At 36.6% G+C, this 14,154-nt stretch overlaps 1 protein-coding gene across 11 annotated transcripts in view; it reads left to right on the top strand.

Moving 5' to 3' along the window:
* Positions 1-14,154, top strand: part of LRRFIP2 (LRR binding FLII interacting protein 2) — a 117,954-nt gene that overhangs the window by 44,206 nt on the left and 59,594 nt on the right. For 6 of the 11 annotated variants that reach the window (XM_055134927.1, XM_055134923.1, XM_055134928.1 and 3 more), the window contains exon 3: positions 1,348-1,434. In XM_055134927.1, coding sequence (XP_054990902.1) covers positions 1,348-1,434 — 87 coding nt within the window. Of the gene's footprint in view, positions 1-1,347; positions 1,435-3,645; positions 3,697-8,129; positions 8,187-8,283; positions 8,329-12,964; positions 13,007-14,154 lie in introns of all 11 variants that reach the window. The other 5 variants (XM_055134924.1, XM_055134922.1, XM_055134929.1 and 2 more) reach the window with 2 other exon arrangements.

Genomic DNA, 14,154 nt, shown 5'->3' with positions numbered 1-14,154 from the left:
ATTAGGATTTGGAAGCAGTTGCACTCTCCAGAAAGAAGAGTTTTCATTATATGACTCAATTTATATGCGCTGTCCAGACAGGGCACCTGCAATGCTTTCCACTCATAACCCCTTTTCACCTGAGAAAGTTTTTATGCAACCCTGGGTATATGGTATATAGATCTATAAGATAGCTACACAAATAAGATATTTACTGGTAACCATACAGAACCTTATTTTAAGAGAAAGCTTTTTTCTTTTTTAATTTTATTGAATCACCATGAGATAGTTACAAGCTTTCATGTTTGGGTTACAATCACACAATGATCAAACACCCATCCCTCTACCAGTGCACATTCCCCACCACTGATATCCCAGGTATACCTCCCCTTTTCCACCTTCCCCCTGCCTCCATGGCAGACAATATTCCCCATACTCTCTCTCTACTTTTGGGCATTGTGGCTTGCAACACAGACACTGAGAGGTCATCATATTTGGTCCACTATCTGCTTTCGGCACGCATCTCCCATCCGGACTGATTTCTCCAGCCATCATTTTCTTAAGTGATCCCTTTAAGAGAAAGTTTAAAAAGTTAAGTGACCCAGGATCATGACCCCCCAGTTTAAGAAGCTAGGGTCTAAAGTAGGTAATTTTGTAGAGATGGTAAATAGATGATAATGAGGAGTCACTAGTAGGTATAGGTTTTTGGGTGTGGTGAAAATATTGTTGAATTAGTATTGGCAGTTGTAAAGTCTTGTGAATATACTAAACATATAACTGAATTGTATACTTCTACATTGTGAATTTGATGGTATGTGACTTATAACTCAAGTTAGTGGAATATGAAGACTCCATGAGACACGTAGAAACAGAATAAAGAAAGCTGGGATAGGATTGAGAGAAACTTAGTGGCAGAGAATTGATGTTACCTGGAAAGTGAATATTGGTAATATCCAAAATGGAATAGAGACTTTTGAAGTTTCTAATTTGTATGATTGAATTGAAATAGGAAAAACAATCTTGGCGAGGTAAAATGAATCCAGTGAATAAACTGTTGTGACAGTGTGCTCAAGGCAGGCAGGCAGAGATGAAAGTCCAGGTTTCCGGAGGCAGTCTTGAACTCGAGAAGGGAACAGAGTTGACTGGAGAGGGTGTTCAGAGTCATTGATAGCGGGTATCCTGCTTGCCCTTTGATGGGAAGCGATGGAGAAGGGAACAGAGTTGACTGGAGAGGGTGTTCAGAGTCATTGATAGCGGGTATCCTGCTTGCCCTTTGATGGGAAGCGATGTCTCATCTTCTTGTTCTCAAAGCTAGTTTCGAGGTTGTTGTTATGGTGTTAATAAAGGTGAATCTCTGTTACCTTTCAGGCAGAGGCAAGGCTGGCAGCAAAACGGGCTGCCCGGGCAGAAGCAAGAGATATACGAATGAGAGAACTGGAACGACAACAAAAAGAGGTAATTTGGGACAATAATCCTAATAATCTTAAAAAAATAAATCAGTATTTGGCTTTTTTACTTGTGAAGTAAATCTGCTTCCCTTTGAAATACTGGAATAGAACAATGTGATGTCCATACAGGTCACTCTGTGTCAGAAAATTAAATTCAATTATTTGTTTTAAATAATAAATGCAGATGTATATAACTCTTACAGTGTGTATTTTAGCTTTACAAATACTTATTGTAAAGTAGGTTAGAGATAATAGTTACTTGCAGTATAGTCTAAAATTTGATTACAGTATTAGCTATCAAGAACTATAGTCATTTGACTATATATTTTAAATTTTTTTTTCTTTTTGCTTTTTGGGTCACATCTGGCGGCGCATAGGGATTACTCTTGGCTCATGCATTCAGGAATTACTCCTGGCGGTGCTGGGGGACCATATGGGATGCTGGGAATCAAACCTGGGTCGGCCGCGTGCAAGACAAATGCCCTATCCACTATACTATCACTCCAGCCCCTTGACTATAAATTTTAAGCAAATTGATTTAATAATGGAGGAAATGCTTATGTAAGGAAGGAGAACAACTAAGTTTGATGGAACTCAACTTTGTTACAAAAGCTGTTATCCAGAGGATTAAAAGCTATTAAGTGATAACATCAATACTTAATCTATGATGGAATTATAATTGGTTTATTCTCTCTCTCTCTCCCTCTGTCTTTCTCTCTCCCTCTTTGTCTCTCTGTCTCTTTCTGTTTATGTCTCTCTCTCCCTCCCTCTCTCCCTCCCTCTTTCCCTCCCTCTCTCCCTCCCTCTTTCCCTCCCTCTCTCCCTCCCTCTTTCCCTCCCTCTCTCCCTCCCTCTTTCCCTCCCTCTCTCCCTCCCTCTTTCCCTCCCTCTCTCCCTCTCTCCCTCCCTCTCTCCCTCCCTCCTCTCTCCCTCTCTCCCTCTCTCCCTCTCCCTCTCCCTCTCCCTCTCTCTCTCCCTCTCCCTCTCTCTCTCTCTCTCTCTCTCTCTCCTCTCTCTCTCTCTCTCTCTCTCTCTCTCTCTCTCTCTCTCAGCTTTTTGAGTCATAGTTGGTGATGCTCAGGGATTCCTCATGAGTCTGCACACAGGAATTATTCCTGGCAGTGCTCAGGGGACTTTATGGAATGCTGGGGATTGAACCCATGCAAGGCAAATGCCCTACCTATTGTACTATTGCCCTGGCCCCTTTATTTTCCTCTTTACTTTTCTGTAGTTTATACATTTTAATATGCTTTCATCAGAAAATAAAAAATTTGGCAGTAGAAATTGGGCTATGTTAAAATGTGAAATGTGCTAAAATTGAAGAAATATTTTTTAGATACCTAAAAGTATTAAAAAAGTGTATTATTACATATTTGTATATTTATTATGTATTATAATTATTTATCACAGCCATTATGTATAATTGTATGGTATGCATTATACTTATATAAGTATATATAGTTATTATACTTATTACTTATTTATATATTATTGCACTATAGCACTGTCGTCTCATTGTTCATCGATTTGCTCGAGTGGGCACCAGTAACATCTCCATTGTGAGACTTGTTGTTACTGTTTTTGGCATATTGACTACACCACGGGGTAGCTTGCCAGGCTCTGCCGTATATATTAATATTAATATTAGCCGGTTTGCAGTATCCTATAACAAATATTTTTGATGTCATATTGTGAGAGTAAAAGCTTGCAAAATAGTATTAAACACATTATTTTAATATTAGCAGTGAAATTTCGATTCATGGCAAAAGGGAAATTTATAGAGTACATATTGTCCTTGTGAGTTCACAAGATAAAAGACTGGGGGGTGGCCCTCTAGTCCCAACTCTAAAACAACCCTAAACATTTTATGTATTGCTAAGTTTTAAAATGTTGTTTATAGTTTGAAATACTAAATGCAGTTCTTGGCTTGAAATGATAAAATGTTGTAGTACATTTCATTATTTGAAAAATAAGCTTTTATACTCCTAAAATTTCAGGAAATTGAGATGGCTAAGGTCTATTTATGGTCCTCTGCGCAATAGAAAATTCTGTTTCCTTATTACTAGAAATTTTTAGTTTAGTAATATTCTGTGTTTTTTAACATTTATCTTACTTTGAGTCAATGATCATTGTTCTTCAGGGCAATGCATATGTTGATACTTTATGAGAATGTAGTACATTGGTACCTGATCAGCTTATGGAACTTTTGCATTTGTAGCACTCTCATCATTCCTTTGATCGGAAATGGGGACAGATCCACAAGTGGCTGGTAGGCTAGGATTGCCTCTCCTGCATGTTGTGATCACTTGCCTAAAGTAATGCATTCTTGCAGTAAAACATTGACTAATAATTTGCAAAATGGGAGTGTTTGGCATGTTTGAACCTAAAGGTCACTGTCTCTCGTATCCAGATATGTACCTGAAGTCCCACCATTTTTTGTTGTAGTTTACAGCCTCACACTGATTAACACTCCTGGCCAAGAAAGATTTGAGTAACTGAGTGTGGTTTCTTCCTCGTTTGTCTGTGCCCACCTTTTTCCCTGTTCTCCGTCTCTGTCCCTCTTAATTTCGTCCTCTGTTTTTAGAAGCACCATGATTTATAATACCATTAGTGATAGAATTTCATACATTTAAGATTTCAACACTACAGTACCTGCGTGTTGTTTTAAAAAATAAAAGCATGTTTTTCTGACATAGGAGGAAAGGAATATTTTTTGTTATAATTGATACCTAAGAGCAGTTTGCTGATATATATTTTTTTGCATTAATAGCCCCTGGTGCTATTAATCAAGAAGCTAAATAATGGTTTAAATACTAGTTTAGAAATATCTGCAAAATTAAGCTTTTGTTCTTCCAGGAAAGGGGAAATCTCTGAGTAAAAACCAGGATACTTTGTCATTTTTCTTCCTAGTCTTACTCTAATTAGTGTAGGTTAGCCAGTGTTATATTGTATCACCGTGACTCTGTCTTTTGAGGTCTGAATGCTGGTTCCAGCTTTATGATTTAGATTAGTCTTTTTATGCTATAATGTACTCTAAAAATGAGGGGATCATATTAAATGATTTCTAATGAACCCTATTTCTTAAAAATTATTCTATGGTTGATACTGTGGGATTTTTTTTGTTTTTCCTTAAATGAGAGTTACAAGGATTTCCTGTTTTTTGTTTTGTTTTGTTTTGTTTTTTTGTCCTGGAGCCAGACCCAAGTGCTTGGGGACTACTCCTGGCAGTGTTTGGGGACATGTGGTGCTGGGGACTCAATCTGGGACTGCCACATGCAAAGTTTGCACTAATCCTGTTGAATTATCTTTCTGGCCATAGAATTTCCTTGCATTTTTCTCATATTTGCCACTGTGAAAATATACTCGAGTTAGGGGAGTAGATAAAAACGAGCCACTCATCACATACAAATTATTTTGGAGGAGAGTAGGGTGTGGGCGACACCTGCTAGTGCTTCAGGTGTGCTCCTGGCTCTTTGCTTAGGGTCCACTACTGGCAGTGCTGGGGGACCATCGGCAGTTCTGGGAATTGAACAAGGGTTGGCCTCATAAAAGGCAAGAGCCTTACTATACTCTCTCTCAAGCCCTACAACAGTTTTTTTTACAATTGTGCAATTGTGAATGGGGATGAATGTTAACTATGATTACTAGTCCTTTGATGTGTGCCATTATTGAATCTGGGTTAGGACGATTGTTTAGTGCACTGGAGTGTGTGCTTGACTTACACAGGGACCCTGAGTTTGGTTCCAGGCACCTCATGGCTTCTCCTACCAACACCACAGGGATTGACCTACTGCGTGGGAGGTCTTGCCCAAATCAAATAATTTCATTGCATATCTGAAACTAATATATACATTACATTACCCCTCCCCCCTCTCTCTATATACATGTGTATATGGTCATACACACATATTTACATATATCTCAATCAAACAAGACTATTGTTATATCTGTCTTTTGGCAAACTCTTAGTGAAATTGTGCTTTGTGGCCTTTTTGGTTTAATAAAAATTTGATTTGCGCTTGCTTTACTGTTTGTATGGTTGGCTTTAGCCAAATGTGACTAATTAGATTTATATTTAAGTAGATTTAGATGAAAAAATTAAACATTCCATTCCTCAGTTGTATTTTATTATTTCAAGTGCTTAATAGTACACATTGCTAGTGACTTGCACATTGGAACAACAGCACTTCATCATTTCCCCCCAATTTTTGTAGCAGCTTTATAATTACCAAAACTTGGAAATAATCAGGAGATCTTTCAGCTGGATAATAAGCAGTGGTACACCCAAACAATAAAATTATATTCAGTGCTAAAATGAACTCTCAAGCCATTAAAAGATATGAATGGGCCTTAATTACGTAGTGAAAAATGGCAACTCTATGATATTTTGTAAAACGCAAAACTATACCTTCATTTAAAAAGAATTTTTTTTTTCACCACATGGGCAAGACTCAGGGCTTACTCCTGGCTCTATGCTCAGGGAGCTCTCTTGGTGGGGCTTTGGTGACCATATATGTGGTGCCAGGGATTGAATCCAGGTCATCTGCCTGCAAGGCACACACCTTATCCACTGCATTCTTTTTCTAGCCCAAAAGGCAAAACTATGAAGATAGTAAAAAAGTAGATGCAGGGGTGAAAGACAGGAAAGAATGGGGAGATACAAAAGCAGGCGCTCCTTTGGCCCGGACAGTTATGTTGAATAGTGCTGGTTTATGGTGATGCTCATGCCAGTAGAACAAACTGCAATCTCTTAGTTTTGACTAGCTGCCCTCACTAGTGCAGGGAGTTACCCGAAGTTTTTGTTGGTCAGTGTTGCATTTCAGTACTGGCTAAGGTATTTTTATTTAAAATTCTTTTAATAGACATAATTGAAAAGAAATGTGAATTTATCTTTGTTTTATTTTTAATGGGATTTGCTTCTTAGATTTAAAAAATGATCTTGTGGGGCTGGATGATAGTACAGTGGTTAGGGCTCTTGCTTTGCATGCAGCTGACCAGGGTTCAATCCCCAGCATCCCATATGTTTCTCTGAGCACCTCTAGGAGTAATTCCTAAGTGCATAGCCAGGAATAACCTGAGTATCACCAGGTATGAACCAAAAAGGCCAAAAAAAAAAAAAAAAACCTTTTTGTGGAATGAAAAGAATGGCTAGAATGAAGGAAAGATTGATCATTAAGCCACATATGTCACTCCAGCCCAAGTTATTCTGGCAAGAGACTTGTGGAATTAAATTTCTGGGTGGCACAAGTCTCTTTGCTACCTGGCTGAAATTGGTTACCTCTTAATAAACTTTGCCTGCTTTTTTTGGCCACTGCGAATGTCCTCAAAACTTCTGTGGTTATCATTCGATAGTCAAAGAAAAAGAAGAAATTTATTTGGCTTCTTAGTGATTACATATGTCTATTACATAACAAAAAATAAATTAGTGCTAAATTCATAGAGATCAGGAATTAGACATTGAATTATATTGATGCTTATAAACAGACTGCAGAACATGTTTGATCATATATGCCAGGGTACACAGAGATGACAACCAGGGTGTTCTAGAAATTAAAGTAAAAGATAATGATCAAAATCAGGTATGAAATTGTGGTTTCAGTTGAACCACTGTATTTAAATTTTATATGAATGATTAGGCATAGTACATCTATTTATTTCACTTGCATAATGATCATGCTATATTGCCATGGGATATTAAGGTGTTGATTTATTTATTTTCATTATTCATGTTATTTATTCAATAACCCATGGCAATAACACGTTATTTATGGAATAACCATGGGGTATTGAATTGTGATTAGTTTTGGAAACAATAGTGTTGATTAGCTGTGAGTCCACTTGGCAGTGTAGATTCTTAGTGCAAATTATTTGAACTTTGGACTTTGATATTGTAGAAAGATAAGAAGTTCCTTACTATTTCAGTTGATTAGGTTCTAGGGATGGGTTATTTATTTCATATGACTCAGCCTTAATGCTTCAGTGCTAATAGCTGATGTGGAAAAGGTTTGAATTGTGTTTAATTAGTAAGCTATTGAACTTTGGGCATAAATGTATCTACAAATATGTGTATATGCTTGCGTTGTATGCATATATATAAAAATCATTTTAAGACTGCATAGCTCTTGAGATAACTTTTCCCAACTGTATTCAATTTTTTTCTAGTTATGAATGGTTTTTCATGTTAATACTACATAACTAGAGGCTAGTTCATTTAGTTCTTTTCTGGTTTGAGTGGTTATTTTAAAAATAAGAGAAATAAATTCTTTGCAGTGAGCACTAAATTATAATCCTAATATTTAAAAATAATAGTCTTAAACTATATGTAATGAGGTATTTTATTGTGCTTGCACAAACTAACATTCACAGTGAATGTTTATGTTTAAATTGAACATAGATTAGTGGCTGTTTTTAATGCTGAGCTCAGTTTCTATTAGATCATAGTTGTTCACTTTTATATTGAGCTCTTGATCATACACAGATAACACTCTGAAGTGGTCAACATATATGTGGTGTCAAAATGAAGACATTTGCCGTGGTTATTTCACATAGCATGTGGCTGACACAAACTCAACCTTTCGAGGTCTGTTGTCCACGCCTGTAGGAAAGGCACTGCTGCGCTCTTGGCTGGATGTTTGGCCTGATGGTTCTGACCGATCAGCCTCTGTTACGTGATTGACTTTTCATGTACTTTCTCTTTGTCAGGAAGATTCCGAAAGGGCCAGGTTTTCTCATCGATCTGGTCATCGTCGTTCTTACCTGGTTTGTAAGAAATTATAAACAAAACGTTTCCCTAATACTTTTCCTGATTAAGTTGATGTAGTCACTCACAAACTTTTACTGTCTTTATTTTTATCAGGGAGTTGAGGATGCATTGAACATTCGAAGCCTTGGCAGTCACAGGGTTGGTATTTAAAGTTGTTTACAATAGCAAAGTTTATGTGTTTGAGCTCTCACAGCATTGCCTAAATAATCTGACAACAGTCCTACATAGTCCTTTGCCTTTTAAAAACAATAACTATTGGCAAAGTCTTTTCATTGGAAAATGATGCTTTATCCAAATTGTTGTTATAAGTGAATCAGTTGCAAAATCATGAATATATTTTTATCTTATATCTACTCTTCTATAAAAGGAACATTTAATTTTGGAAAATTACCACAATAATTAAGATTGATTTTATAGAATAACTTGTTCATTGTCTTAACTTTCAGATTTTTCTACTTTGCTATTCTTAAAAATGATTATTTACTAATGAAGAATAACTTTGGGGCTCTGGGTAACTAGTTATAAATTTTAGTGTGTGGAAAAATTGAGCTGCTGATTTGAAACATTCCCAAATTACCATATTAATTGGAATAAACAGGCTGTAGCATTTTGATAAACATTTTATACCATGTCTCAGGTTTTTCCCGTAACAGTGTTATAAATCTAACCAAGACACTAATATTCTAAAAGTATTTTGTTAACTTGTGGGAATGCTTTTAGTTTGTTGACTGATAATATTGTATATTTATATCCAGGTTTTTCATAATAAAGTTTTGCTTCACACTAAGGTCTATATTTGTTAGTTTTCTCAAATATGAGTTTCTTCTTGTCTTTGTTATGATATATAAAAACATAATATAATTAAGAGTTATATAATAGCTTCTGAATATGTTTATGTGTTCTTAAATAATTCTTTACTTTGTAGTTCTTATTAGTGACTGTGATCTACTTTTTTTTTTTAGGGTAAACAATAAACCTTGTTGTTAGTTGCTTAAATATTTTTAATTACAGAAATTATTTCGTGTGAATATTAATAAACCTTTACAGATTAGCATGATTTTACAGGAGGAAAACTTTAGGGTAATAGATTCCTCATTTTTCTACCTATTACTTTAGGGTAATAGATTTCTCATTTTTCTGTTACTTTAGGGTAATATATTCCTCATTTTTCTACTTTGAAAAGAATCATAGTTAGCAAAATTTTTAAAAGTTGGGTTTTGAGGTCTATGACTTTGAAAAGAATCTTCTTTCGTCTTCTAAAAACTGTGCTTTTTTCTTCTTTTTCTTTCTATTTGAGTGGGGTTAGGGAAGGGGAGCTTGGACCATACCTAGTGATACCTAGGGGTATCAGGTTTGTCCACTTGCAAGGCACGTGCCCTACCAGCTGTACTATCTCTCTGCTCCTTAGCTTTCCTTTTCATTAGTGTTAATAATGGAAAATTTGATTTTCTTTTAAATGAAACATTTATCATTATATAAATTTAAGATATAATTAGATTAAAAAATTTTAGTGTTTGTGAAAATAATTGGGTAATTCTAAATTTATTTTTTTTGCTTTTTGGGTCACATCCGCGAATGCATAGGGGTACTCCTGGCTCATGCACTCAGGAATTACTCCTGGCGGTACTCAGGGGACCATATGGGATGCCAAGTAATTGAACCCGGGTCGGCCGCGTGCAAGGCAAATGCCCTACCCCCTGTGCTATCACTCCAGCCCCTCTAAATTTTTTTACTGTGAGAAATTAAAACTTCCAATATTATATATATTAAAAGGAAACATTAGGGCTAGAGAAGTAGTGGAGGGATTAAGGCACTTACTTGGCAGGGTCGAAGCTGACCCTGCTTCCATCTTTGGCACCACATATGATCCCCTAAAGCACTGCCAGGAGTGACGCCTGAGAGCCTCTGGCGTGGCCCCAAAAGAAAACAAAGAGAACAACATTAACAGCAAAAAACTTAATGTGTGGAGTTAAAAATTGATGAAAATCTTATACCTTAGAGGATACTTGAGTGCTTTACTCCCTGGGACTATGTACCCAGTACATTGTTGTAAGGATGAAAGCTCACTAATGACATTGAAACAAATTATAATTTTTTTTTCTCTTTCGTTTTTTGGTTTTTGGCCATACTGGTGGTGCTCAGGGGCGACTCCTGGCTTGTTGCTTGGAAATCACACCTAAAGGTCCGTAGGGACCATGTCGTGCTGGGGCTCAAACCCCAGGCCTTCCAGGTGCAAAGCCTACCTGCTTGCCCTTTCAACTCACTTCCTGGCCTAGGTTTTTATTTTTCTTTCAGTGCAATAATAGTGGAGCTCTAAGTTTTAATCTGATTATTTTCTTTTAAAATATCTTTGCCATCTACATTAAACTGAATAAACAACTTTTGTTCCCAAAAAAAGTGCTTTAAAATGTTAGTAAAAATTTTATTGTGGTTTGCTATGTGATTTTAGGTTCTTGATATTTCCCTATCATTTTTAGAAAGTATTATGATCTGTATAGTTAAAAAGACTGACTTTTGGACCTTGTTTTTGATGTATGATCACCTTTGTGGGAGGCAGGCATATTTGTGGTTTTATTTTGCATTCTTAGAATTTTGATCTTTTCTTTTTCTTTTTCTTTTTTTTTTGCTTTTTGGGTAACACCTGGCGATGCACAGGGGTACTCCTGGCTTTGCTATGAGGAATCAGGAATCACTCCTGGCTGTGCTCAGGGATGCTGGGAGTCAAACCCAGGTTGGGTCAGCCAGGTGCAGTGCAAGGCAAACTCCCTACCTGCTGTGCTATATTGCTCCAGCCCAGAACTTTGGTCTTTTCTTTTGTCATTAAACTTTCAGGTAATACCATCTTAAAAGGTGGCCTATCAGAAGCTATTTGAGCTAGAAATGGTGTCAGTGCCATAGACATTCTGCATTCAATTTAAAAAGTAAAGGTAGTTCAAAACTGAGTGGTAGGTCAGGGGACTTGGGAATTAAATCAGAACCCTAAGCTTAGAATAGAACAGTCTCTTTCACTCTTGAAACAGCAGCAGGGTACATTGCTGTTTCCAGTGGAGCCTTTTAGCTGTTGTTGGTATGAGTTCCTGTTAATATAGCAGTGTCCCTAAAGTTACTTTAATTTAAGTGTGCTTGCAGTTTGTCTTTTGTCATTTACTATCACACTTTTTAATTTCGTTGAAGACTCCATCAAAGGACGTAATTGGGACACATTGGAGCAGAACCTGTGCATCCAAAAGGAAAGACAGCATGGTGTGTAGCCCAGGCAAATGTGCTGTGTTAGTTTTATGCCTTCATTATTGATGCTAAGACTTCTGAGACCTGAGGAGTCGATGAGTTCTAATAGAAAAGAACACTTGCAGACCTTTTGTTTTCAAATGAAAACTCTGGCAAGCTGTGACAAACACTTTTTTTTTTTTTGGATTGGACATAGGAGCAAGTTTGATAATGTTTTAGCCTGCAGGTCTTAGGTTTTCAATTCTCCACCTGATGAATTATCCCTTTTTCCTTCTTTTCCCTTTCCATACTTGGCTGTGCTCAGGGCCTGTTCTTGGCTCTGTGCTCAGGAGTGATCCCTGGCAGTGCTCAGGGAACCATATATGGTCACAGTTTCTGCAGGGAAGGCACAGTTTCTGCAGCCACCTGTAAGGCAAGTGCCTCACTCTTCCTGTCTCTCGGGGCCCAGTGAATCATTTTTTAAACAACTGAGATGCCCACTGTCACTTTTTGTTTACCTAATTGTTTTTTGTTTACTTAATTCTTGGACAGCCATTGGGCTCTTCAGGTTATGGATTTTCCTACCAGAGAGATTGAGCAATATTTTAAAACCAGCTGAATTGTGCACTATATTTTGGAAAAGAAAATTGGAAAAGCCCATTTCAATTTTAAAGACTGTGCATTTGTAACAGAAAGGAAAGGAAATAAGATTTAACTATTATCTTCCATGAGCTTATCTTTTGGGAGGAGTTTATATATTAAAATGTGTGGCTTGGATGATAGTAAGTTTTGGACATGGGTGTTTTAAGAACAAGATTTTTTTTTTGTTAATGGAGAAAAGACATTTTTTATGGAAGAAAAATCTTATTTTCAGGAAACTGTCACTCAGCATTCAGTGACATTTTATTATTGTACTTCACTTACATAAGAAACATGTTCAGCATTTTGGAAAATTTTAGATAAACATTTTTTCATACACATGTTACATTCTTTGTGCTTGCCTTTTTTGATTAGAAAACATAAGAAATGCATTCTTACAGTCCTTGAGGAAGGAAGTTTATCAGGTGTGTGTACACAAGTAGATCCAAGGAAGGTCCCCCTATTTTGATGTTGCACATGTATTTTTTTAAAGTTGATTTTATTAATCATATGTTCTTGCCTCATTGTCTGCTTATGCCTTTTGCCATATTTTAGACAATGGGAAATTATGGTGACAGTTGTGACAGTAAAAAAATGAGATATTTTTATTCAGAATGCTTAATTCTTGCATTTATAGGTTTCTTGGGGTGGGTGCGGATGGGGTTGGGGTTTGTGCTATAGTGTTCTGAAATTAAATATTATGTCATTTCTGATTTTAAATTCTGCACTTAAAGAGGATATGCAGTTTAAACTAGGAAAGACTAGGGGAGAATGTTCTTTAGTTCATGTAATGACCACTTTGTCTAGTAATTTGTTCTTTTAAAATAATGTTAATTTTTAATAACTTTGCAAATGTTACTTTTTCCACAATTTTATATTTCTGATTTTGGAAGTGTAACCAACTTTAGTGTTTTTCTTTGAAATCCAGTATGATGCTCTCAAGGATAGATCTTCAAGATTTTCATCATTAGTATGTAACGCATGACTTCGTGTTAAATGTAGTTTCACTTTATAAAATGCCTGATGATGCTAATCGTAGATTATGACTAACTCTCACAGGTTTGTTTGATTTGGAGAAAATACATTGCTAACAAAGCAAGAATGATTGTTTTGCCACTGTGGCACAATTTAACATCTCAATAATTTTCTTTTTTTAGACTTTTAGGATCAAAAAATAAAAACATTTGCTTCTCCACTCAGGATTAAATTTGTAATAATATCTTAAGATTATGGTCCACTCATTTACCACCCCATCATTGTTCTGGAAGCATGATTCTAATAATGTTTTGTTCTGGTGCACAATGCACTATAGCAGCACAGACCCAGTTGTGTTTCATGTCATGTATCACCATCTACTTGTGTGAGGTCCTGTGACAAATACCCAGTAGTGTTGGGTGACACTGGAAGTACTCGTTATCTCTGCTTTTTTTTTTTACTGATTTTTTTTTAAAGGCATGTCATTATGCCTAGGAAGCTATGGCATGAATTTTTCTTGGATTAATCTATAGATTGGCTGAATTTTTAGATTTATGTAGGCATTTCATAAAATGTTCGAGGTACTATAATAAAAGAACAATTACATATTTAAAAAACATATTGGAGGTTCGGGGAGATTGGGAGGAGACCTTGAGGTAATGGTGGAAGGAAGTGGACACTGGTGAAGGGTGTGGTATTGGAATGTTGTATGCAGGAAACCGTATCGTTAACACTATTGTAAATCGTAGTGCTTTAAAAATACTTCTTTTAAATGTTTATAACCATCAGTTTGGTTACTGGCTGTGCATATGTCAGTATATTTGACTGAAGCTGACTTTTGTTTTGCGTTTTGGGCCACATCTGACAGTGCTCGGGGTTTATTCTGACTCCGCACTCAGAAATTACTCCTGGCACATCTTGAGGGACCATATGGGATTCTGGGAATCTAACTTGGGTCAGCCACATGCAAGGCAGGCACCATACCTGCTGTGCTATCACTCCGGTCTGGAACAGACTGTTGGTAGGATACATCTAGCTGTACCTCCTCATTTCTGGCAAGCAGTGCATACATTGATTGGATTTCTCGTCTATTGGTTGTCTTACTGGTTTGCTGTCTTTTATTCTGCCATAGACACTTGGCTT

The sequence above is a fragment of the Sorex araneus genome, chromosome 4, assembly GCF_027595985.1.
Source record: "Sorex araneus isolate mSorAra2 chromosome 4, mSorAra2.pri, whole genome shotgun sequence".
Taxonomy (NCBI): Eukaryota; Metazoa; Chordata; class Mammalia; order Eulipotyphla; family Soricidae; genus Sorex; species Sorex araneus.
This window is presented reverse-complemented; position numbering and strand designations above follow the sequence as displayed.